We start from the raw sequence: 27,737 nt of genomic DNA, 5'->3' as shown, positions 1-27,737 counted from the left end.
CATACTGTTTTCAGCGGTCCAATACGGTTGGGGTGTGAGTCTTTCACTGCGAATCTTATGACAATTTTAACCTCGAAAATAGAGTGATTGCCACAAGAGAACACAGTGTCTGAACGTTTGGAAGGGCAAACAAAGTCGTCCGTCGAGCAGCAAGACAGTTTTATTTTATTGTTTGTTTGTTTTGGTTTTTTTTTTACTACCAAAGGCTACTGCATTTTTACACCCGAGACGAGGCGGAGTGATTCAACTAACTTTTGAAGACATTGGAAAAGGCGCTGTTCGGCTCTGACGTCCTCCCCCCCCCCCCCCCTCTTTTTAATTTTTAAAAACATATATCATTTTTATATTGTGTGCCCGTTTTTGTCTTTTGGTCTGTGCCCTTATTTAGATGGCAAGCTTCCCAGACTGTGTAAATGAAAATGATTTAGGTAAGTAGTTCTTTCGTTTGACGTGTACAAAGCCGTTTCCGGACAGATATGTATTTAAGGCTTTGGATATTCGACACTGTAGTAGTACAAACCTAAATAGTTATGGAAAACCACTGTGTTTTACAGTAGTGTGTTTTCACCATGTCATGCTGCGATCAGGGTGCATTTTAAAAGATTATTGATTATTTATGCAGGTATTTCGTCTGTTTCGTCATTTTCTTTCAGAAACCAGGAAGTCGCTTCCTGTATGTATGTTTGTATGTGCTATATGTATGTATATATATATATATATATATATATATATATATATATATATATATATATCATAAATAAAAAATGTCCTGGTGGTTATTTTGGAACCTTCCCTTCCCCACATTAATGCGTCGTCGCTTGTCTCTACGTGCACGTTTGCACGCTCCAGAGCGCGTGTTTTAACTGTGATGTTAGGTTCTCATATTCAGTGCCGATGTTCTATCAGTTTGGCATAACTTTGTCAAAACACCGATTTTGATAGGTGGGTTACCCTAATAGAATAACTAACTAATTACTGAACAACAAAAAGACAAAATACAATTCGTTACAGATTGGTTTTTAACTGTTGTATTTGTTTGGGATATTGTTATGGTCATTCAAAGTTGGAGAGAAATATAACCAAATAACCTGTGATCTGAAGCTAGCCAGCTCTTTCATCATATGTGATTACTAAAACAGAGTACTGTTCTACTTCACCACACCTGAATAAAAAAAACTTTGTCATTGACAGAAAATCTTCTTGGGCATGGCTTACATGATACAGATGATAAATAAACTACAAGGGTGCACAAAACATCCACTATAGACACACAAGACATGCACTTAAGACAGGGTAAAAGTTGTGAGTGCAAAAAATAAATAAGGGTGTATCGTTAAGGAAATAGTTATTGACTATTTAATGTTCTGATAGTAGGAATAAGGTCTGCACGGTGGTGTGGTGGTTAGCACCGCAGCCTCACAGCAAGAAGGCTGCTGGTTCAAACCTGATCTCCGGCTTCCTCCTACCGTCCTAAGACATGCGTGTTAGATTAATTGGTCACTCTAACTTCTCCCTAGGAGTGAGTGTGTGTGTGAATGGTTGTTTGGCCCTATCTGTGTTGGCCCTTCGATGGACTGGTGACCTGTTCAGGGTGAACCCTACCTCTCACATGTTAAATGCTGGGATAGGCTCCAGCGACCTGTAATGGACAAAGCGGTAGGTAATGTATGAATAGTAGGAATAAATTACTTTCTTCCATCTACTATCAGAACATTAAATAGTCATACTTGATACTTCAGTTGTTTTTACAAGGGTAAAACACAGGACACAGCATCATTCAGCTTTTTGCATATTTTCAGTTACAAAATGTATGAGTGGCAAGTTTGTTAATATCATGGATGCATGTCAGTTTGTCAGTGAACAGGTTGTCTTTTTACCATCTTGGTGATGCTCTCATGTTGCAGGAAACACAGAGATCCTCCTCACCATCTGTAATAAAAGACAAAATTAGTACAATACATAGTTTTTTAATTGATTTAAATGCCTGGACTAACTGCCTATCAATTCATTGTGAATATACTCACACTTAACAGGACAAGATAGACACACAGACAGTTAGCAATAGGTATCCTTGCATTTCAGAAGAGGCGTGGGGTGGCGTGGATCAGTGGGTAGAGTGGGTGTCTTGTAGCCTGATGATTGCCGGTTCGATCCTTGGCCCGTCGAGCTCATGTTGAGGTGTCCTCGAGCAAGACACTGAACCCCAAATTGCTCCTGATGGGTTGTTGTTGAGCGCCTTGCATGGCAACTTCCGCCATCAGTGTGTGAATGTGTGTGTGAACAGATGAATGTGATGTATATTGTAAAGGATAAAAGCACTATATAAATATAAAACATTTACTATTTGGTTGCAATTTTAAGTCTTGCAGCTGAGACCTCCTCTGTGTTTGTTTTAACAAGGTTCATTTTCATGCCTTGGGGAAAGATTTCTGCAAACTACAAAGAAAAAAAGACAAATCAGTGTAAGTGTTAAGTTGCACAGATTTAGCTCAGTTACATAAATCAGCATTTTTCATACCATCGAAATTGCAACTCCACAACTACAGCTGCCCTGTTGCAGATTGGATTTTAGTGTCTTCCTAAAATGTGTAAGTAATTGCCAAAAAAATTAGTTCATAAACATTTTCAAATAATTAAAACTATAAAGAACACAGCAGTAAAGACACGGTTAATATCACCTCCAATTCTGAAGAATTTTTCTCTCAAATCCTTTCATTTCTGAGGGGCCCCATTAGAATAAGTGTTTTCTCGTTCATTATGACTGTATATTTAATTGTTCCAGCATCAGTAGATTCATCATAAAACAATCCTAATATATATATATATATATATATATATATATATATATATATATATATATATATATATACATACTTGCCAAAATCTCTCAATGTATTTTTAATAGTTAATAGTAAATTGATCATAAATTTAGAATTAAAAGAAGTAGCTACCACTAAAATCCAGTGACCTCAGACATTTACAGGAGAACTCGGGTAACTTCATCTTGAAATGGCAGAATTCACTTAAAATCCCAAACCCCAAAATCTATGTGTATATCATTACATAGTCTTGAATAAATTAAACTTACCTTTTGAACTACTTTGAGCCAGCCAAGATGAAAGACAGAAGATCCAATTACTGCATCCAACTTATGCACAGGTATCTCTCACAGTATGGTTGTATTTTAAAATATTTATAAAAACTTAGCAAAAACTATTACTGACAGGCAAATGATAACATTTTATTCAGAAACTGCAGATGTATTTATTTATGTTTAAATTCAGAATGCAATGTATGAATCAATGATGTGTGTAAAACAGAGAATAGGTGTTAAATTAATCAGATACGGCAGTGAGACAATAAACTTGCATGTAACAAAGACGTACTTTTACCTCATCTGAAAGCCAACCTTTTCCAGACAGTGCTCGAAAGGACCTGTCATACAGTTTGTATGGTCCCACGACTGCTTCCACTTGTCTTGTATCTTTAGAAGACCAGAGTTTGTGGACTGTAATATAAAACATTTCAAATTAGTCTTGTAAATACAGCAAAAACAAAATTTTTTTTCCCATAAAGAACACATCCAAACATGACAAGGAACAGGTCATGACACAAACATGCAAATAAATGACCAACAAGTCTAAACCCATGACTAACAGGCCAGAAACAGGACCCTTATATTTCAGTTTCTATTTAACCTTGTTCTTAGAAACTACTTGAGGCAGGTGTCTGAAGACTGGACTGCACTGAAACCCAAGGGCTGGACTGGGCAGTGACTTGGGGACTGAGGTGAACTGGAACATTAATGAACAGTTAAGGCGAATTTATGCTTGCGCAGCGTCTGTGTGCGGTCGGCTAAGGTGTCGCTGACGCTGGTGGGTTTGCTCTCACACTCGAGCGTAAGGGGTACGCATCCTTTTATTGTCGTGTTGCAGTTTCTCCTCCTAATCTGAAGGTGGCAGCAGGGTTAGTATCTACCAGTAAACTCACCAGGTCAGAGTTCTTTTGATAGTTCACACTAGGTTCAGTGTCTTTATTAGCTTGTGGAAGTAAACAAAGAAATAATTTGATCAGCTTCTCATCAACTTGATCCACTGGTTATTGTTTTTAAAAACGCTGGTTACCACGCAAATTTGCCCAGTAGATTCTATTATACAGTCATTTAGCAGACACTTTTATCCAAAGCATGCAGCATTTCCTGTCATCAGAGAACATACCTGTGGCCCACTCAGCAGCAGTCCCATGTCCTGCATACGTCTGTGCTGGTGGTTCCTGAAGCACTGACTCCAGCTGCAGTCCATTCTTTGTGAATCTCCCCCACAGTTTTGAATGGGTTTGGTTCGACAATCCTCTCCAGGGTGCGGTTTCAGATAAACCACTATGCACTAATTTATTTATTTACACAACCTCTCAAACATGCTGAAACAGCGCTCTATAGTCTGAACTTAAATAAGTCAAAATGTTGTGGGGGTTGATAGTTTTGCTGTCCAGAAAGGACCCATGATGTCCACCAGCCTGAAAAAACTTTGTCACTGCTTTGTATGGATGATTTTTGTCCTCCCATCCAACTATATGTGTAATTAAGTATAACATGTTGTTTTTCCAGGTAAGGCTAAGTTCATCGGTGAACTCCTTGTACCTGCTGCACCCTTCGACCAAAAGTCTGGCCGCGAGGCTTGGACAGTCGCCTTCTCTCCCAATGGTTCGTACCTTGCTTGGTCTCAGGGGCATCGCATTGTCCGGCTCATTCCATGGACAAAATGTCTGAAGAGTTTGTAAGTACCATTTCAGATGAACTTGCTGCTTGATGCTAAGCTAAAACAATATGAATATAAGACTTTGATAGATGTGAGTGAGTGAGTTAGCTATTTTTTTTGGCATTTGATTTAATGTTTACATTCATAAAGTCGTCAGATATCACCCGTGTAAGGCCATACATCGTTACTGCATGAGAGAGAGATAAAATCACACATTCCACACCCTCCAAAAGTCCATCACATATCCAGTGGCGAGCATTCCACCAGGACAAGCGGGCTCCCCTACGCCCGTTTTGCGGTTCAAATAAATTTGGTCAATTGCATTGAAAGACCAGCTGATCAGATCCATGGTTCTAGATTTAGAACAGAAATGCGGAGAGAAGCTCAGATATGACAGGACAAGTAGCAGGGCAGAGTGTGGGGAGGGAGAGAAAGAAAAAGCGTCCGCCTCCATCGAGTGCAGGAAGAGAGTGGTATCAGAGAAACAGCATCAGACTGTTTGCTGTTTGATAAAAGGACGAAGTGTAAACCTGTTCTAGAGGAAATGTGACTTTAAATGACCACATCGGATTTGTTTTGAACTACGTGGATGGTGACATCACTTCCTGTTGTTGAACATGACGGCACTTGTTAGCACTAGCTGCTAATATGAGTGCTACTGTCTTAGCGTTAGCTGCTAATGTGAGCAGTAATACGCTGCAAAGACTCTATAGATGGATGTACTCCACACTGGTGAAGGCGAACATCTGAACTTGACATTATCTTGGCAAGATTTTGATGTTGGACGAAGGCAACACAGGAAACCACCTTTTTCCCCCAAACGTTTATTAAAAAATTCAAATTACAACAATAGAAAATAGGAAACTGTAGCATAATACATTACTACAATAACAAAAGCAGTTAAGACAGAATTCAAAAGGAAACACGTAGAGAAAGAGAAGGGGGAGAAAAAAAATGAAGACAAGCAAACCAAGGGGTAATTATTAAACTAGGGCTGCAACTAAAGACTATTCTGATGGTCGATTAGTCACCGACTATTAAAACGACTAGTCAACCAATCGGATTATGTATCATAATTACTAAATGCCTCTTATTTCACTTTCAGCTTTTGAATCCCGCATAAGGTTGTTATGCAAGTCCGACGTTCCTCCTCTTTAAATGTTCGAGCATTGCAGACGTACTTCTGTGGTACGCAAGGTCCGCGTTTACAAATCTCACATGTGTTTAATTTATTTTGAAGGTTAACAGGAAGGTATTTCAGACTTTTGACGTCCTCTCCCACTGTTTTATTCCCTGGTAGGCCGCCATATTTTTCCACTGGTGGACTTTATTGTGCATGTGCAACTCTCAGCAGAGATAAGAAAAGAAGACGATGTCTCACTCTGTAGTTTTTTTGTTGTTGTTGTTGTTTTTTTTCCACCAACAATAGTCAGGTAAATTTGTTGTCGACTATTTTTATTGTTGACTGTTGTCAGTTGACTGTTGAGTTTTCAGGCTTGTGATTGGACAATTTGATTGGAAGCTTATTCATTTTGTAGTTGCACATTAGTAAGAAAGACATTCCTCCAATTTTGTCACAAACAAATTTAGGAATAAAATTCCACATGGAGGAGTTATGTTAAAAACTGCTTTAACCATTTTAAAAACATTATTTAAGCTAGAAAAATCCAAAAAGTCAAGGCCACCAATTTTACAGCTGTTGGCAACAACTGTTTTGTAATGCAAACGATTTTTCCATAGAAAATTATACAATAACCGATCAGTTTTTTGGGAGGTTGTGTTGTCTAGAGACAATGAGGATGCAGCAAATACAAGCCTGGAAATACCTTCAGCCTTGGACGAGAGAACGCGACCCTTTAAGGATAAGTTTCTTTGTAAACAAAGATTAAACTTGTTCTCAGCTTTTTTAATCAATGAAGAAAAATTAAGATTTGTTCTGTCCATTTGAACTTTAGAAGTAATTTGATCTTTGACCAGCATGTTGTTAACATGCCAACTGGCTCAATAATAAATTCCTCTCAGCAATATAAATCCCTCCAATATTACTCGACTTTAGGTAATGACAGAAAACTTGTCCCACAATGAGGAAAAGATAAACAGAGACGATCTCCAAGTTTTATGAATTGATGGATTTATTTAATTTAAATTGAATAAAATCGATCAATCAAAAAAAAAATTTTAACCCAGCCCTACTTATTATGTAGTCTTACATGTTGTATCTGGAAAAAAGAGAAGTAGGAACTGGAGTTTATCTTCCAGTGGACGGTCCCAGATAAGCAGCAAGAAGGAGGGTGGGTGGGTATTTTACTTTTGTCAATCATATGTAAATCATCAGAGCTCAAATGCTTGATATTTTTTTTTTCCAAGTCTGTTTTTACTTCAGAAAGTTTTCAGGAACACATTTTAATGTATAATGGAGCATTTAGTACTTTGTAGTTTGTCATTTTCAAAGTCCAAGAGTTTGGGTGGGGTAAGCACGTTGTCACGGCAGGTCAGCAACTGGCGTGGTGGTGCGCACAGATCCAGTCAAAGGATGTTTTTGTACATCCCAAAGTGTGCATGGATCATGGTGTACGGAACATCTTGATGCATATGCAGCATATATACATGAGGCCCCTGGGCCTTCGCTGCTGGATTTTTGCTTCCATGATGCTCCAAATGTTTTCTGTTGGTCAAAGGTCTGGACTGCAGTGAGGCCAGTTCAGCAAACTGACTATTGACTATCAACTAATCCACCATGGCATATTTATTTAAATTATATATGAAAAATAGCTTATTGATTTCATGTTTGTCAGACACCAGCCTAGATGCTGCCATCTATCATCATTCAGACTGCATACATTCAAATGACCAAGATACTATTAAACTGGTAAGAAATTATATTAATGACATTATATTAATACACTGTGCTCAATTCCCAATTAAATAATTGAGCACAGTAAGCGCAATTATTTAAAAACAATAGTCCTCAAAACAAAACTCAGATGAGTTCATTATAGTGAGTGTTAAAGCTGAGCTAACAGAAATCCTAAAAAACTACTTTTTTAAAACACTAAGTTTGGAGGAATTTGTTCAGATGGTGATGTGCTTTGAATAGTGTGACAGTTTTTACCATTAATGCTATCTTTCTAGCTTCCAGGAATCTCAAACAAGCACATGTTTTTATGCAAATAGTTTTTTCGTTGCACAAGTGGAGATTGTACATCCTGACCAGCAGTTAGAAGTTGTTGTGGTGAGCTTATCAGATTTGAAAAATCCCCTTCTCCAGAATCTGCGTGAAAAGCGACATCTTGTATCTACAGAGATAGCAGAGCCACAAGTTCAGAGCAATCAACATGAAGAAATGTCAAGACAAAAAATCCTTTTGCATGGAGCAGAGGCCCTCACTTAGTAGTTGCATTATGACCTTAGTCCCATATGTGATATTCCGCCTCCCCCTGTGGGACATTGAACTCACAAGATGGGAGGAAAAGACAGCTTGGTCAACAATGCTTATCATTCAGATTCCTCACAAACACAGTTAGTGTGTTTTCGATTTTGTTATTGCATCATCTGTTTGTTTCTGTAGATTAGAAAGTATAAGTCACAGGCTGAAAAAATAACAACCAAATTCTTGTTTAGCTTTGAACTCATTTACCACATCACCCCTGTGAAACTGATCAGCAGATAGCATGAACAGGATATGCACCTGTGTATATGTTGATACTGTGTACAAAGTTGATAAATGTCTCCACCTGTAAAAGTATGCCAAACACCTTTCAGACCTGTAAAAGAACACGCTCGGGTTGTCAGCCATGTTTTAGTCTGCCTCAGGAACTGGGTTGGGCCTCTGTAGTTTGGACCGTCTTGCACATCTTTCCACTCAAAACATGTTTTTTTAATTTTTTTTTTAAGTTCTTTTAGGTAATTTTGATTAATTTTGTCAGAGTTTCTAGCCTATCTGTACATGACCCAGGTGTCTTGTTTTACCATGACCTGTTATTGCTGGAACAAAACAAGTTTTGTTGCTCACATCTGTCTTCAAAGATGCTGATGCCAGGTGTCGCATATCTGTTAGCTCATCCAGGTTGTCAGCAGCAGTTCCCAAATCTCTAAAATCTATTTTCACTGCAAGTTAGTTCAGCAGTTTGAAGAGCTAATTCATGTTAGCCTGAATGACGATGAGACAAACTACCACAGGGAATAAAATGGTTTAGTTAACTAAAGAACTGTCAAATGATCAAAAGTTTAAAGTTTACAAAAAAAGTAATTAATAACCAATCACAATGATGCCTGAAATGCCTGTTTCTACTGTATTGTACAGAAAGAGCCAGTGCTCACAAATATTTAATGTTAACTGGTTTTACTTGGGTTTCCATCCATCTATCCATTTTCTGCCACTTATCCGGAGTCGGGTCGCGGGGGTAGCTCATCCGGAGGGATCCTGAGGCGTTCCCAGGCCAGCCAAGAGATGTAGTCCATCCAGCGTGTCCTGGATCTTCCTTGGGACCTCTTTCAGCTGGGACGTGCCTGGAACACCTCACCAGGGAGGCGTCCAGGAGGCATCCTGACCAGATGCCCGAGCCACCTCATCTGGCTCCTCTCGATGTGGAGGAGAAGCGGCTCTACTCTGAGCCCCTCCTGGATCACCGAGCTTCTCACCCTATCTCTAAGGGAGAGTCCGGCCACCCTGCGGAAAAAGCTAATTTCGGCCGCTTGTATTTGCGATCTTGTTCTTTCGGTCACTACCCACAGCTTGTGACCATAGGTGAGGGTGGGAACGTAGATCGACCAGTAAATCAAGCGCTTTGCCCTTTGGCTCAGCTCCCTCTTCACCACGACTTACTTGGGTTTATTCTTCACATTTTAACATTAGATGATCACTTTAGTTGCAATGATCGATTCAACATTTCATAAAATCTAGACATAAAAAATATCTAATTTGTGCCCCCTTTTCTAGGCCATTGCCCCTGCCTTGTATCTCAGAACCTGTTTATAGTTTCTCTCACCACGTTCATGGCCCCTAAATGATCAGCTGTGTCTCCAACATCAGCACAGCACCAATGATTTAGAGAAGACGCCTCCTTGCTTCCGTTTGCTAGATATCTCAACCTGATCTATCTTTATATATGTGTGCCTGTCTGTCTGATGACTAGTAGTAAAGTTGGATAGGTACAAAGCCATATTGTTGTTAAAGAGATGGCTCATTTACAGATTGTACCCGTCCGGAAATAACTTGAATCATAAAAAAAATGCACATAGTTTACAAAGTCAAATCTCTCCCTGAAAACCTCATTGAAACTTTTTGTGGAACGTTTTGTCTGAAAGCCTCAACCTTACCTTTGTTTGTCAGTAGTGTTCATATCGCTGTGACTCAGTTTCTCAAAGACTGAGAAAAACAAAGCTTTTTACTCAGTTTGTATATAATTCCTGTCTTAAATAGTTTTTCTCTTATTTTTCCACAGTTCAGTGGGCCATGGTGATGAGGACACTAATGCATTAAGCCCCCAGTATCTGTCCAGTCAGAACAGTGATGTAGGCCAGGTGATACCAGTGACGGGTGAACCCCGCGAACACACAATAGACTGTGGAGACATCGTCTGGAGCTTAGCCTTTGGCTCATCTGTACCAGAAAAACAGAGCCGCTGTGTCAACGTTGGATGGCACCGCTTTCGGTTCGGTCAGGACCAGCTCCTCCTGGCTACAGGCCTTAACAACAGTCGCATCAAGATCTGGGATGTTTACACTGGTGAGGATACGTGCTTCACATAGTTTCTGTTTCCAAACACAGGGTTTCTGTCTCTTACTTTATCAGCTGATTATCAGAACAGACATTTAAATAGATTAGGAAGATTAAGCCATCATATGTTCAGCAACAATTTTATTATATCTTCTCAAAGGACAGTCTTATAGAAATTAAACTTTAAATGTGATGCTGGTATAGCAGTGTACATTTACTGTCCTCTGAAAATCACTTGACACAGATATTTTTGTCTAAACAATACCCCCATTGATACAGCCACCTGTCTCATTCCTTTATATTAATATCAGCAGCATTTTGGCCATTTAGCATTTGACCATTTAGATTTTTATCTCCTTTGTCCTCTAGGAAAACTGTTGCTGAATTTGATGGATCATACTGATGTAGTGCGAGACTTGACTTTTGCTCCTGATGGCAGCCTAATGTTGGTTTCTGCATCAAGAGATAAGACCCTTCGTATATGGGACCTCAAAGATGATGGTAAGAGAGTTGCATACCTTTTAATTTTCACTGAGCTTACTTTGTTTTTCTTGTTGGAGATGAGAACTGCTGTCCCCCAGACCAGTATATACTATTCCTACTCCACGTGTACACTTTTGGACATGCTCTTTGAAATCGGCAGTATGGGTGTTACTTACATTTTATACGGTGGTGCCACCACCAAATGTTGTTTTGTTTTGTGTTGCACTTTTTTATACAACACAATATTGATGCTCCAACAAAAATTTGTTGTATGACAATAAATCTTAAAATCTGAAATGTGAGGTCTGGTACTGGCTGAAGGAGTTGGCTGTGTCTACGTTATCTTCCGGAGATGAACAGACCTTCTAGTTGTAGCCAGTGGTGGTCTCCATTCCTCTCCAAACATCCCTGATGTCTTTGTTCTCCAGCTGTTTTTCTACCTTTCTCTTGTGCTCCACCTTACTGTACCTCAGAGTCTTTTGCACACTCCTCTGCTTTTTTTCTTATCCCAGGAGGTTTGTATGTGGGCTGGAGATAGACCATGTAATCAGATCTGCCCAGTGGTGGGAGAGGTACAGCCCTGATTCATATAAACATAAAATATATTGTAAGACTTGCTGCCTTTTCATCCCCAATTAACAGGTTGTTCACCATTCTAACTGATCCATCTATGAATTGTAATAGAAGTTTTCCTCGAGAGTGAACCTTCTCTCATGTCTTCCAGGTAACATGGTGAAGGTTTTACGTGGACATCAGAACTGGGTGTATTGCAGTGCCTTCTCTCCTGATTCCTCCATCCTGTGCTCAGTTGGTGCAGGCAAAGCAGTATGTGTTCATCTTTCGTTTTGCTTGTGTGTTTTTTTATCCTTTCATGTGCAGTTTGGTAGTTAATCTTTGTGAAGTTGCTTGTGACCATTATGCTCAATCAGCCTTACTTCCTGCTTTTCCTGGCCTCCCATTTCTACCTTAAAACAAACTTTCAACAAACATGAGCTGAGTTACCTGCAGCTTCTTTTTGCATTTTTATTTCCGTTTACTGTCAGGAATTTGGTTTTGGAGATGTGAAGATTTCAAACAGATGACTAGCAGAGACGTCATGAAGTCCATGCAGCTAAAGTAGAGCCCCCCAAACATTTTATCCCCTGGGAAATCTTGGGGGAAAATAGTGGAGGGAAAAGAATCAAGAACAAATCAATTGAAATCATTTGTAGAAAGTTGTATTTTGAAGATTAACGTAAGTTGTGAAGTTTATTTTTAAAAACCATTGCGATATAAATGCAGTTCTAAAAGGAAATGTGTGTGTTGTCACAATTTGAGGAAATGATCTACTCTGTTGCACCGTAATTATTCTGAACATGGTGGTAATGGTGCTAGTTCTGTTAGGCTATATGTGTCCCTACAGTGTGTGTCTTGCTCTCCCTGTCACAGGTGGTGGCAGAGCTCAGTGTGTGATTGGTTTTCAAGGGAGCGCCGCGCTGACATTTTGAGCAGCCGGTAAAAACCTTGGACGCACAGTGCACAATGCCCAAAGGCGTGGCCAGGGGCAGCCTGGCACCTGACCCACAAGGTCAATCTGTACGTAGGTGCTGCTCCATGTTTGTCTACCTCTGCTGTTGCAGTCCTTCTATTTCATATTTATATTTTACTTTAAACATGTAAAATGGTGGTTAAACACACCCTTATTCCACCCCAAACACCCCCACCCCTCCTTCTCAACCTCTTCCCTTAGACAAGACCATCCAAACACACTAGGTTCTTTATTTTTGGTTGTTTTGATAAATGTTTTTGTTTGTTTTTGTTTTTTTTCCCTAGCATTTACTGCAGAGTTGTAATGGGGGCACTTGTGTGTGTGTGTGTGTGTGTGTGTGTGTGTTTATGTATGTATTGGGGATGCACGATAACCATTTTTTAAAACTGATACCAATAACCAATAACTTTCAGATACTAAAGGTCAATACCGATAACTAATAACCGATAAACACACACAAGTTTGTATGAAGAGACGTTGATCTTTTCCATTGAAAAGCTTTTATCATTCCTCTTAAACATTTTCTACAGATATCAAACAGAACTATTTGATAAAATGTGTGAATACATTTGGTAATAGCATCATACTTGGATGGAAGGCACACGTCAGCAAAGTAGCAGCGGCTCTAAAACGTGGCTCCAAGTGAGGAATCAGACGAGAAAAGCCTCTGCTCTCAACGAGGGTAAAGGGCTGGTCGCCAAGCGCCATCATTTTTTGGATGTCTCAAACACCTCAAGGATGTCAGTCAGTCCCGGTGGCTTTAGGTTTTTTGCGTCTTTAGCAACTCGGGCTTCCTCATACGCTTTCAAAACTCTGTCGAAACAATGATTATGTTTCAGGCGAGTGATCAGGGTTGTGGTGTTGAAGCTTGTGCTACTTTTCCCTCCTCGGGGAATTTGTTTGGAACAGTTATTACAAATAACCGGCAAACTGTCTTCTTCGGAAACTTTGAAGAATTCCCACACTATCGACGCCATGTTCTCTGTTGTCAAACGTAAGCACGCTGTGCTGCATGCCGATGGTGCTGCATTCACGGGGTGATGGAAATTCTCCATTCCCATGTTTGCTAGTAACATGTCGAAAAATACACTGGATGTCGGTTTAAGTCAGCAACTAGATAACAAAAAACTACCAAAACCATGACCGAGTTTTAATGAGTTGTTTTCCAACATGAGGGGTTATTCTTACATTTTTCCAGTCAGAAAGATTTTCTCTTTTTATGCCAACGTCACATGAACGCATCGTTTCCTGAAGACCATTCAGGTCTCAGAAAACTGCTGACAAATATATATGTTATCGGGCCAAGTTATTATCATATCGGACGTATCGGAATGACGTAATAATTTCCTTTGTAGTTATCTTGCATCCCTAGTATGTAAGTGTGTGTGTATGTGTGTGTATATATATATATATATATATATATATATATATATATATATATATATATACAGAGGTGAAACTCAAAAAAAAATAATATTGGTCAAAACTTTATTTCATTAATTCAACTTAAAGGGGAAACTAATAAATAGGCTCATTATATGCAAAGTGAGATATTTCAAGCGTTGCTCGGTCTCATGTGCGTCATCTTTCTCTTGACAATTCCCCATAGATTTTCTATGGGGGCCAGTATAGCTCAGTAATCCCTTGGCCATTGATCCAAGTCCTGCTGGAAAACAAAGTCAGCATCTCTTAAATGCTTTTCTGCTCAAGAAAGCATGATGTGCTCTAAAATCGCATAGTTTTGTTTTCCTGTATAGCCCCAATGTAGGAAAGTTAATGTAAGGTTGTGACAAACCAGTGAAGCCTTCTAACACAGCTGCAGGTTGGCTATGACCTGTCAGTCACCTCTGGATGGTGTCTGTTGCCAGAAAAGCCAGTGTTGTCAGCGCTTCCAGAGAGACTGGCACGGCATGGTTTTTTCCTGGCATCTCTGTTACTCCGGGCCCAAAGCTTCACGGAGGTCCAACAGCTCAGCACACGGCAGTTGGAACTGGCTCAGGAGCCATTCAGTAACTCTTGCTGCTCGCTCCGGAGTCTCATGCCATATTGCTCAGCAGATAAGCCGTTGTGTCTTTACGCACTGGGGTTCCTTTCTATAACAAACAACCAGTCAATTTTCTGAATAGCCACAGGTGGGGGAAATAACCTTATAGTAGTCTAACAGACGAGCGCGTTCGCATGGCCACCGTGTCATTTTAATCTTTTTCTTCCTCACTTTTCCCTTCAACTATTGTTGTGCTTTGTTTGATGCAGCACTTTGAGAGCATCCAACTTCTTTTGCAATTATCTTTTGAGGCTTTCTCTCCTTGTGGAAGATGTCAGTGTTGGTTTTCTGCTCAACAGCAACCTTCCGCATGATTGTGAATTCTATTGAAACAGACTGACACCATTTAAATCAGGGGTGTCAGACTCAAATAAACAGTGGGACAAAATGAAAAAAATTGGAACAAGTAGACGGTTGAAATTATGTTTATTAAAAACCTTTTTAAATGACCCTATTGCACATATTGAACATGGAACTAACAGTCTGTTAGTTCTTGCCCATAAAACAACATGAATCATTAAATAAATGAAAACGTCTGTTGCATTTATTTCTTGAGACTCTAAATGCGTCTTCAACTTTCGAGTAACTTCAAGTGAAAACATTTTTTCTGCAGGCAAATAGCCAAACTGTTGTTTGCCTTCACGTTTGCAAATCTATCTGTCTTCAAAGTTTCGTTTAGCCATTTTTTAGGGAAAGGGGTTGTCGACAACGGTGAGTAGCTGCCAGGCTGCTAGAGAACAAGTAAGGTATACGCTCGCTGGCCTGTGATTGACGCGGTGCATTGTGGGACTTGTAGTATTATGGTGGTGGGTGCACTCTTAACAGCGGGCCAGCTCTAATAGTGAGTAGATATGATTATGGCCAAAAATAATACACTCTCAGGCCAGATGTGGCCTCCGGGCCTTGAACTTGACATGTGATTTAAAAGCTTAGGAGTCCTGTGCAGTTGTTTTGGATTAATTAGGTGATTAGAGGGTGGCACTTGGAGGCTACAACACTGAACCTTTTCACACTACTCTAATTTTCAAAAATTTTGATTTCTGAGTTTTTATAAGCTGTAAGCCATAATCTTCAAAGTCATAACAAATAAATGCTAGAAATATCTCACTTGCATATAATGAGTCTATATAATTATCTTTTTAAGTTGAATTACTGAAATAAATTAACTTTTGTGTGAAATTCAAATTTTGAGTTTCATGTGTGTGTATGTATATGTGTATAGGTATATGTACAATATCTACATAAGTGAGTACACCCCTCACATTTTTACTAATGAAAAGATATACTAAAATATTTGCAAAAATGAGAGTGGTGTACTCACTTAAGTGAGATACTGTGTGTATGTCTGTGTGTGTGTGTGTGTGTGTGTGTATATATATATATATATATATACACATATATACAGTACCGTTCAAAAGTTTGGGGTCACTTCCCTATTGAATCCCATAGCAAAGTGACCCCAAACTTTTGAACTGTACTGTGTGTATGTGTATATATATATATATATATATATATATATATATATATAGTGTGTGTGTGTATGTATGTGTTTGTATTATTAAGATTATTAAGAAATCCATGAAGCTGTCTAAATTGTTGAAAATTAAGATTTATGTATTTATTTATTTAAGAGAGAAAAAACTGACGGGGTGGATACTTCTACAAATACACTTCTTGTATAACCTCCATTCCTGAATCTTTCTTCAACAAAAGTCTCAACAGAAACTATTTCACTTAATAGCTCAACTTTCTGGCTTTGGAAATTATGGAAATGTTTCTTTTTTCCAGATCAAGATAACTATAAAATATAGAGTCAGTCATGAGGAAAATATTCTAAAATACATCCCTGTAAACATAAGAGCTGAAAAACCAAACTGAAAACAGCCCACTGAAGCGCCGTCAGGAGCAACAACAGGCGCTTATTGAACTCAGGATTGTCCGGCTTGCCGTGGAGCACATGATGCTCATTCTTGATCAGCTCTGTTTAAAGTTTGAAGGGAATCATAAGGAAGACAACAGAGTGGGAAAGAAAAAGCAGTGTTCAGATTAGAAAAGCTACAATCTTAAAAGAAATAAACACTTGGGCAGAAAGGGGTGTTATTGTGAGCAAGTTATAAGACAGCAGTTAGAGGAAATGAGGTTTACCTGCAGAGAAGCTCAGCTTAACATTACCAGTATCTGAAGGGAAGAAAGTAAAGGTTACACTGGATTGATTTTAATGTAAAATGATGTTCAAAGATGAATCTGGATTTAGTGTTCGGTGCAGGTCCAAGAACATTTCCACTGCGTTCCGAATTACTCTGCTGTTTCTGTTAATTTCTCCTCAATAATCAGTTTAAATGATGGGGAATACAGTTTTTAACCTTCAAAAATGATATCAGGTTATATAATAATCTGAGTATTTTATTGAACAGAACTACCAATCCAGAGTTCCAACTTATCCTACAGCATCTTGTAAAGATCTGAAAATGGACGTCCATGGGTAGTTTCTGCCTGGAACTCAAATCCATCTTTTTCCCTGGACTGTGTGGAAACTAAAACGTGTCATCAACTGTTCGTAGGAATAAAACCTCATATGATCTGGAGGTGCATGGTTTCTACAGCCAGAACATCCAGCTGTTAAATTAAATGGTTTCATGTCTTCTTTTTCGGTTCTTACTAAATAAAAAAGGCTTCTCATGGTTCAGGATAACTTTTGATGTGCTGCTGTTAAAAAGCCATTTTGCTCCGAAGCTTTTCTTCTGTTGTCAGAAACCAGCCAGCTGTAGATCATTCTGGATTTGGGTCTTATGTGAATACTGTCAAATCCACATCTTAGACATTCAACAAAGACTGTTAAGAAGTTACTTAAATGGCTTTCATTACTTTTCTGTGTGTGTGCATGTATGGGGCTTAGACCGTAAAATGTTTTTCTTTTGCAGTATCTGTTTCTCATTGTAGGCCTCTGCTGGAGATGCCAACCTAAAGTAAACACAGAGAACTAAAACTCTGAAAAGGGAAACCAGTGGAGTAATTTCATATTACCTTAATTTACTTCTTGTTTTTTGTTGTTTTTTGCGTGTAGTACCTCTTGTTAATATAATTATAAAGTACATGTAAATGATGTAGAAATGTGGTTTAATTTTACATGCTTATGGTTACAAACACCTGGAGCATAAGTGATACTGTTTTCATTCTTATTTGCTTAAATTTTAGTTGCTTTCTGAACATATAGAAATTCAATGCATGATAGATTTTTTTTTTTTTTCCATAAATTGTAACAGTCCTTTATTGAATTTGCAGGTGTTCCTATGGAACATGGATAAGTACACATTGATAAGGAAGCTGGAAGGACACCACAATGATGTGGTTTCCTGTGAGTTCTCACCAGATGGGGCGCTCCTGGCCACCGCCTCCTACGACACCAGGGTCATCGTATGGGACCACCACAAGGGCACAATCCTCCTGGAACTGGGGTGAGCAAATAAGATGCATGACTCACAAGAAGTTGGGGATATTCAGCTTTTTCTTTGATATCAGAAAGATCCTAAAATGCACTTAAACTTTTACAGGTTAACTGTGTAAATATCTGAATGCACATGCACAACTGTTAAATGTTTAAGTAATTATTTTACAACATGCTGCTCTCGAAACAAGATGATAAGAAAATCAACAGCCTGTTTTAATTCATTTTTTACTCAATTCCATATCAGTTCATTTACAGCTAATCATGTAACACCACCTATTTTTCTTTTTTCTTGAATAATGAAGCCATTCTCCGATAACTATTTTAATAAAACAATGGCTCCATTTACGGGACAACCAAAGTCATCTGGAAGTAATCAGAAAATAACCTGATCTGACGCATCTACATGCATTTCTGAAATGCCGTAACAATACAGTGTTCCCTCCGATTCACAGCCAGAAATACTGATACTGAGAAAAGAAAAAGTCAAGACATAAAACTTGTTAAATGTCCTGTTTCATTCAGTATATTAAAGTTCGGATCTCAGATAATGTGTTTAATATTTGATTAATTTTAAGCTGTAATACGACTCAGATTCCTACACTGATGTAGATTGTTCAGCTGTGCATGTGTGATGCTGTCAGCGTAACAACGGAGCAGAAGAAATCCTCCATCTGCTCCTCACTGGAGTAAGATGTGCTCTAAAAATGCATTGTTTTACCTGCTGTTCAGCCCCAGTGTGGGAAAGTTAATGTAACAGCATGACAAAAGGCTTGGTGGAGGTCTGCGCTTCACCCAAAAATGTATTTAAGCACTGGGTTCAATGACAGCTTGTATCTCCTCTTCATCACACTGCTCACATTTAGACTTCATCAGAGCAAGACCGAAGCTAATGCATGACACGAATACTGAGGGGAAACACAGTGTTTTAATGGCATTTTGGGTTGAATATTCCTAACTTTCTGTGGGTAGTGTATGTTAAGCTAATGGGAAGAGGATGTGTCTACAACTGTTCTGTTTAGCTCAATTTGTTGTTGACGGAAATACAAATTTTATATTTTTTAATTACGTTTATGATCTGCCTGCCAGCTGTTTGTAGCTTCCACCAATATCTTCTGATTGGCCTGAACTTCCTGTTTGAAGCTCAGAAAATGAACCATGGACTTTGTTTAATGTTCAAATTGTTAAAATGGGATGGGTATTTTTAAAATAAGTGTGGTACATTTTAAACTAGTGCTGCCTAACTGTCCAAGTGCTTTTAATGTGTTAATTTCTCTGAAGGTTTGAGTCTAAAATAAAGAAAACAGTTTTACATGACAGAAAAATGTTTTAATAACCACTCCAACAAACACGAAGCATTAAATCAACAAGTAAATAAAGCTGTGTTAGAAACTGATAAGCAGTGCTGTATTTTGTCAGTCAGGTCAGATTAAATGAAACATTACCTAATCTAAACACGTAAACATAGTTAACTTTAACCAAAGCAAACATCTTGCAGATGTGGAAAGTTCAGGCTGTGGAATAAGTTACAGATGCTGTTAAACTGTCAGACCCTTTAAGATTTAGTAGAGACAGCAAGAGATTAATAAAGAATCACTGCAGCATCGAGCCAGTCGATCCAATCCACTGCTGCTCTGCCATAGTACCTTCACTCTTCAGGAAGTTAATCCGTTTCCTCTTTTCATTGTTCGTTTCCACTTTAAATGGTCTAAATTCAGCACCCACCACCGCTATGCTCCTCTGTGCCCAAACTGCTTTATCATATTACCTACAATGCCAGCCTCTGGTTTTGTTTTAATCTTTATTTAGAAAGTAATCCAGACAGAATGCAAACTCACATTAATTACATTATGACTAACTACAGGTGAAAATGTTCATCTGTAACAGCACTAGTTAAACGACGTTCAGAAGCAGCGACTTATCAGACCTAACACCACAGCCTGGAGTTAAAAACGTAAAGTACACTGGGTTGAAAATGAACATTTAAAGTTTGGACCGATGCTGATATTAAACTGCTGCTGTGTTTCCTCTCCAGCCATCTCTTCCCTCCTCCTTCACCCATCTTTGCTGGAGGTGCGAATGATCGGTGGGTTCGCTCTGTGAGCTTCTGCCCTGATGGCCGCCATATTGCCAGTGTTACTGATGACAGGTAAGAGGCTCGGTGATGTCAGAGGTTAGCCCACCTCTGTCCACCTGACAAACAGCTGGACAGTTGATGTTTCATGGCTCAGTTTGTTAGTTTTATATTGACAACTAAGGAAGCAGTTTGTGGGAATATTTGATGTTTTTAGTGTCAGTGCGACCGGGGACTTTGTTTCAACTGAATAAATAATGTTTGATCATACACAGCTTGGTGTATGATGAACAACAAGCCTCACACTGAACACACTCCTGTGTGTCTTCACTGTGTTGTGTAGATGCAGAGAATAATCCATTATTTTCAGCAGCTTTTGCAGCATTCTGCTCTGGACAGTCAGCTCCAGTGGCTGCAGAGTTATTCCCGGTACAGAACCAGCCTTCTTCATCACTTTGTTCAGTCTCTGGCTCTGATGCTGCAAAGCTAATTGCACTTTTCACAGCAGTTTTATAGAAGATATGCAGCATTTCAGTGTAGACATGGAATCATCTCAGCTTCTTTATGAAGAAGCGTCTGCTCCGTCCCTTTTTGTAGGTGCTTCTGTGTTGCATTTCCAGTCTACCGTATTTTCGGACTATAAGTCACTTTTTTCATATAGTCAGGTGCAACTTTTATACTAGTGCTGGGCAATTATTAAAATTTTAATCAGGATTAATTACATAAAATGTTGAGATTAATCGCAAAATGTTATTTCCCTTTAAAAGAAGACCTACTGCTATATGAAGAAATGCAGCAAATTTTGGTTTACAAACACTAAATCAGGGGCTCCAGAGTGACTCTCTGGACCTCCCACAATGCCTCTAAATACAAGGCTAAAATGCTAAGAACAAACAAATGTTTTTAAATATAAATAAATTAACAAATGCAGGTTTTTAAAACTGTTTTAGTTTTTTCCCATGAAAAAATTACATTCAATTTCCACAACATAAGGATACCAAAAGAGTAACACACTTCTTTGAAAATGAAGACAAATTTCTTATGGTAGATTTTTATAAAAATGATAAGTTGCCTTTTTGAAAAGGTCTCGTAACATCGTTTTATTTAGCTGGCTGAGAGGAAAATGGCTCTTTGGATTGGAAAGGCTCAAGGCCATAATAAACCAACACATTTAGCAGCAGTTTTCTCTTTAAACAGCAACAGTTAAAATATTTCGTCATATATATTTATAAAATCAAATATTTATAAGAAAGAAGGATGAAATGTTCAGGATTTACTGTACAATATATGCACAGTAACTTCCATTCATGCCCCTTTAGTGCTCTAAAAAAGTTTAAATTATTTAATAACCTTTTAATAATAAATCTGAATCTTATAATAATTATATAAAAAATTAAAGACCTTAAACTGTGTAAACATTCAATCTACAATTCAGCTCTTCTCTTCAAATTTCTGTTAAGATATAAGCAGGATGAGGAAATCACGTTTAGCCCGTACAAAGGTTCTGTCACGACTTTTTAAACTAAATATCACACATTTAGAAAGATTTCAGTGCACGCCTTTTACTGACAGACACCTGTTCAGGTGATGCTGGCGCACAAATACTCTCAATGAGAAACTAGATGGCGGCAATAGTTAAATTAAAGCTGCGTCAACATGCCCAGCCCTGGTTTAAATAGTCTACAGATGGTTACAGTAAAGCATTTTCTACTTTTAAAATGTTTTCGTCTGCAGTTGATTTCAATAGACTTTATCATTGACAGTGTGGATCAGCTGCTTTGTGTGTGCGCTTCATTTTCAGTCCGGGTCAGAGCTTTAAGTAGATGCATGCAAATACAGGACAAAAACATGGCTGATACTCACATGTAGATCTATCTATGGATCTATACTTTCATGTTCAGAAATTACAAAGAACAAACTAACAGAGTTCTAAATCACATCCACATTAGACAAATATCGTGTCATGGACACATTTTTATTAACTTCCAGCCTCATGACTTATTTAACAGCTTATTACTGTTGGGTTTTCTTCTGTAAAGAATTTTTTCTTAGCAATGAGCCTGATCCATGCCACTTTATTTTTATATTATCTTACCTTTTATGTGATAATATGTCAATATCTTCAAAAACTAAAAATACTGACCGGCCATAAACACCAAATTATCCATCAGGTAGCATAAAAGAAGGTAAAGGCTAAAAGATAAAATAAGCAGAGAAACATTAGCTATGAATGTGAGGGAAGTTGTAAGTGGTACTTTGAATTGTTAAAATTCATCAGCAAGATTTGAACAATTAGTATAATGTTAAAAATGTTAAATTTAAATCCTTACTCTTAAAACGGTAGCCTACAACAAAATAAGACAACGGTGCTGATCTACATTAGAATTAAGATCTCTGCGTACTTAAAAATGGCTCCAGCAGGTCTTCGGTTCATCTTTGCTTGATTGGTTTGGTGCTTCACAAGCCATCAACAGATCTTGTTACCTTTGCCAGCCATGACCTTACATACCTGTGTGGGTTGAACTGCTCTAATGGCCGTTGCATTATATAAAAATCAGTTTTAAAAGCCAGCTTACAGGAAGGGAGTTCCTCTAGGCAGGAAGAACGTCATTCATGCTGCTGAAGGCTTGCTCACATTCACAGTAGACGCAGCAGTAGTGTTGACAGCTTGAAGTAGAGGCTTCAGGTCTGCTGGTGTCCCCCCTTTGCTCCGTGCATTCCTGAAGTCCCTGGATACTTCCTCATCTCTACTTTCAGCCTGTCACACAAGCGGAGCACCTCTGCATCACCTTACTGTATATCCAGCTTTCTGTGAAGCCATTTGTTTGGCTGAAGAACCATCACATCAGCCATCAGCTGGTTTTCATCTCTATGAAAGGATCTTAAGGAAGTTGGTGGAGTCCTTCTAGATTTTAGGATTTCTGTCAGGCTGTGAAAGAACTGCCCTGCATTGGTCTTCAAAATTCTCTCATTTTCATGAAGAGTTACATTCTTGTAAGACTTTCTTTCTGAGCCTGAAGAAAAGCCTCCTTGTACGGGCCTGGTGATGATGCCATGGATTCAAACACTCAAACCTGTCTAGTCGGAGGCTTCTCCGCTTCAGAGCATCCTGTCATGGATGCTCCATGACAGATCACTGAGCTCTCTGAGGGCATCTTTGTTAGTAAAAGCAGTCCTAACACAGACTACCAGCACAGACCTGCCACTAATTAAAGTTCCAGGAATCTTTATTATCCTATGAGGGTAATTTGTTGTACAGCTAGTAAAAACAATCAGTCACAAACACACAAATGACAGTAAATATTTAAAAGGACCGGGATAAAAAATAAATAAATGAATATATTTGTGTCTGTTAGTCCTGCATCTTGGTAGGATGTACCTGCTACCGATGGAAGCAGCAAAAATTCACCAGCCAACGGGTGGCTTTGGTCCGCAAGGATTAAACGAGCCTTGTTTAGCACTCTGGTTTGATGCAGGGCTGAAAGGTCATTCAGGGAGATCCCTGCAATTTTCCCACATAGTCTAACAATCCCGGCAATCTCTTCTTGTTCTTGAGAGAAAGGAGCCGTACCAACAGATAAAGGAGATTCAATAAGACAAAAATAAAACATTTGAAAAAAGTCCTGTCAACATTAAACCTACGAAGCTTCTGATAAAAATACATGTGCTGGTGAGCCTTCCTGCACACAGCGCCCACATGAAGGTCAAAGGTCAGCCTGCCATCCAAGTGGGTGCCCAGATATTTGTGTTAACCAGCTCGACTGCCTGGTTCTCAATCCTGACAGGAGAGATGTTTGGAGGATTCTTCAGAAAGTCAGTTGTGGTGGACTCATCAATCAGCACAAGTTTTTTTTCTATTTTTGACAATGTAATAAACTATTTTCTTTTTCATGTCTGTTGATACATGGTCAGTGATTTCAGCACGTGTTGAGTGTGAAGCTCTGCCCATTCTCACACCATTTAACTCGTGCAGTCTTATATCAGTTAGCATATCAGTAAAAGGATGCCCATGCTTACCACTTTTATAAGCTGTCCTAAAATCTCTGCAGGTTGTGTCATATTCAGCTTTTTGCATGTCTTGAATTTTCTTTCATTTCACCGTCTTTTCAGTCGCCACGGCTTTTATTTAGGATCTTTAATGGTCTGTGGTGTTTGATTTTTGGGATGAAAAATAGCAAATTTTGTCGCTAGTCACTTAAAAATATGGTCGGAGGGGTCTGAATACTCGCTAACAACACTGCAAGCTACTGGCTTTTTTTATACTTGCAGGAGTGCACCTGCTGTTAAAAATTAGATGCACCGCTCCAACTTAACGTGCACAAACTTGCACGTATTTCGAGCTCTGAACAAGTTAACTTGCCTGCAGGTTGAAAATGGAGCATTTTCACCCTAAACATCAACCAAAGCTAAAAAAAAAGAATACTTTTTATTTTTGTTCTTGTATTTATATCCAGAAGAAAGTCAGCTTAGTCATCTTTGTCTTATTTTACCTTAGTCAGGGCGGCGTGGCTCAGTGGGTAAAGTGGTCGTCGTGTAGCCTGAGGTTTGCCGGTTCGAGCCTCGGCATGTGGAGCTCATGTCTCGGTGTCCCTGAGCAAGACACCGAACCCGAACAGATCATCCTTAAATTTGAGACGTTTGGTACAAGAATAATATTTTATCTACAATTCATATTCTCTGTGTAACTATGTGATCTGAAACATTTTTGTCAAATGTTTTGTGAACATCTTTTGGTGCTGCAGACTTGGATAAAAATGATATTCACCTAATTTTCACAAAATACTTACTGATATATCTGATAACTCGAAGATGTTATTTTGTCTTATCTTAATGATTTAAGGGTTTTTTCTTCTAATCAGACAATATTTGGATGTTGTCACATACCTGCCATGTCATGGCTGTCACCTGCAGCCTTCCTCAGAAACGTTTCCCTTCTGAATAGAAGAAAAACAAAACTTATGATGTGATCTTACTGAAACTACATGGCTTTAAAGAAGTAAAGGTTTAAAACTGGATTGAAGGAATTCTAGTTGTGATTTCCTTCTCGATTTTCTCAGGCTGGTTCGTTTCTGGAGCATCGAGGAAAGGGCTCCTCAGGCCATCGCCTCCCTGTCCAACGGCCTCTGCTGTGCCTTTTCTGCTGAAGGAAGTGTCCTTGCTGCCGGGTAAGACACAACAAACATGCTGATCTTGTTGTCACCACTGGCAGAATGTTTTCTGATGTTTTTTTTTTTAAACTTTAGGACTCGGGATGGTAGTGTCCACTTTTGGGAGTGTCCTCGAAGCATTGCCAGTCTGCAGCACATGTGTAGGATGGCTGTCCGTCGGCTGATAACCACCCAGCAGGTGGAGGCTCTGGCCATTCCTACACCGCTACGAGACTACCTGACCTACAGAGCTGTTTGAATCTATCTGCACCAGCTCACCCAACTGCACTTGTCCCAACAGCATGCTGCTGAAGAGCCAACCAATCCTGTATTTTGTTTTAGAAAAACAAAAGGAGATAAAAGGATTCTTGCAGTTTTGAACAAATTAAAGCAATCTGGATTTTAAAGAGGAAATTTAAACTGAAAGCTGAGTCATGCCTGTTTAAAATCCTCCATTCCTCATTTGTAAATATTTATTTTTATAAGTGTTTTTGTAAATGACTGCTGGTCCCAGAGCTCCATCCTTAACCTGTTAGGTCAAAGTTCATCCCGGGTCTTCCTGCCTACAGATCAGTTTGGTACTTTCTCCTGCTCCTTCAGCTGGACTCGTCTTTCTTCTGGCTTAGTAAAATCATTTATCTCCTCTTCTAACTAGTAATGGCTGCTGCATTTAATGGAGATGCTTACTGTGAATGTTGGGATTTCTTTTTGTCTGCGTCAGAAAAGGGCAGGGACGTGGAGATGCATCACACTATGGTTTCCCTTGCTGCATTATCAGTCTGCAAGGACTGACCCAAGTACACACATGATCATCTCATCGCACAACAGACTAAGAAGACAAGGATGAGATAAACAGCCAGGAAGCCAGTTGTAGCCCCTCTTTCCCAACCTCTTGCAGGCGGATTACAGTTCAGCTAATCCACATGGTGGTTATGTTGAGTCCCAGTCGGTCTGTGCACAAAAATATTGAACCCAGCGTATGAACTACTGATACTGAGGATGTGAACATATCGACACTGTTATGGTTTCGTAGAAAAACATAATCAGTCATTTTTCTGTCCCAGTGTTTCTCAGACACAATATTTACACCAACATTGCATCCTCAAAACTATTTTCATGTAGGTACGTGGTAGCTTTTTTCTTGCCTCACATAGGAACTTTGAAGCAAGTCATTAGCCATTTTATTAGCATGTTAAAGCTCCATCATGTGTGTCCAGCCATACTGGTCAGTGTTCAGTATTGTGGAAGTATTGACTAGAAAACATCATAGTTTCTGTAAATGACGGATTCGGCCTGCAGATGTTAGAATTGCTTCCAGCAAGGCCAAAAAAAAAAAAAAGAAAGAAATGGGAAAACACTGCGTCATGGATATTTCAACAGCTGTTAATTTTTTTTTTTTTTTGCTGTCCTTCTATGTCCAACAATGAAGTGTCTTACTACTAAACTCCAAACTTAAATGTGGACCCCTCACTTGTAAACTACTGCTCTAGACTATGCTTCAGGTGTTTATCTCTGTTGACCAATCTGCTGCCAAATCGGCTGAATTTTTGTTTGGGAAAGAGAAGTGGAAGTTCAGTGACACTTTTTTAAGGCAGTGTTTTAAAATCCTGCCTTTTTTCCTGTCCTATGTTTTTGTTGTTTCTTTTCTTTTGGGGGCGGGACTTTTCCCCCCTGCAGTTGATGAGCGAAGGGAAATGTGAGGAAGGAAAAGGAAACAAAGCCTGGGTCAAATAACGTTTCCCAGGTCCTTTGTGTTTCTGTGTAGGTGTAGAGTTTGCATTAAATCATCTTGGCAATAAGTTGTGACATAACTAAAGCCAAAGGTTTTCCTTTTCAAATGATTTTGTAAGTGGCTGGGTCATTCCAGTAAGTTATACTGAGATGAGAGAATGGGTATTAATTTGCTTTATAACAGTTCATTGTACAGAACCCGCGCAGTTTCTTTACATCTTTACCCGTCACGGCTGATAACGGTTATGCCTCAGAGAGATGCAGTATAATGCATTGAGTATATCAATTACACATGAATGTATTCTGTTCCTGCAATCTTCTTGTAATGTATTATGTTTCTGGTTTCAATAAAAACTTTTTGACAACATGAGATGGCTGGTGGGCGCTGAGGGAAATCCAGCTTATATTTATTTATTACTAGATATTGTTTGAAAAGGGTAAAGAAAAGGTTTTTGTTCGATGATTTATGGATTATATGGTGATGCCCAGACCCTGTCCCAGGTCTGAGCGGATCCAGATGGCAACATCCTGTTGCTGCAGACATAGTTGATGAATGGTTGTCATGCATTTCTTGAGGTTCATTGTACCCAAGCAAACCTCAAGAATGAGAAGCATTTTTACAGTCTTTATATTGATATCTGGAGAGAATCTGAACTACAGATTCAGTCAGTATCAAGTGGTCCTATGGCTGGATGTGATATGCTCAGGACATGAAATCCAAAACTGTCATATTTAGAGTATTCACCATGGAAATCACCATGCATGATATCTCTGGATTCTGTGGGTTTTCATACAGTGCAACTTTTACC

General features: G+C 39.0%; 1 protein-coding gene across 1 annotated transcript; it reads left to right on the top strand.

Annotated features, from left to right (window-relative positions):
- On the top strand, positions 1 to 27,293 carry wsb1 (WD repeat and SOCS box containing 1). The gene is made up of 9 exons (XM_041995081.1): positions 1 to 428; positions 4,607 to 4,775; positions 10,202 to 10,485; positions 10,846 to 10,977; positions 11,684 to 11,784; positions 17,814 to 17,986; positions 20,012 to 20,125; positions 25,108 to 25,215; positions 25,294 to 27,293. The coding sequence occupies exons 1-9, from the start codon at positions 389 to 391 to the stop codon at positions 25,454 to 25,456; spliced, it is 1,284 nt and encodes a 427-aa protein (XP_041851015.1). The 5' UTR covers positions 1 to 388; the 3' UTR covers positions 25,457 to 27,293.
- The last annotated feature ends 444 nt before the right edge of the window (positions 27,294 to 27,737 follow it).

The sequence above is a fragment of the Melanotaenia boesemani genome, chromosome 9 (genome assembly GCF_017639745.1).
Source record: "Melanotaenia boesemani isolate fMelBoe1 chromosome 9, fMelBoe1.pri, whole genome shotgun sequence".
NCBI lineage: Eukaryota > Metazoa > Chordata > Actinopteri > Atheriniformes > Melanotaeniidae > Melanotaenia > Melanotaenia boesemani.
This window is presented reverse-complemented; position numbering and strand designations above follow the sequence as displayed.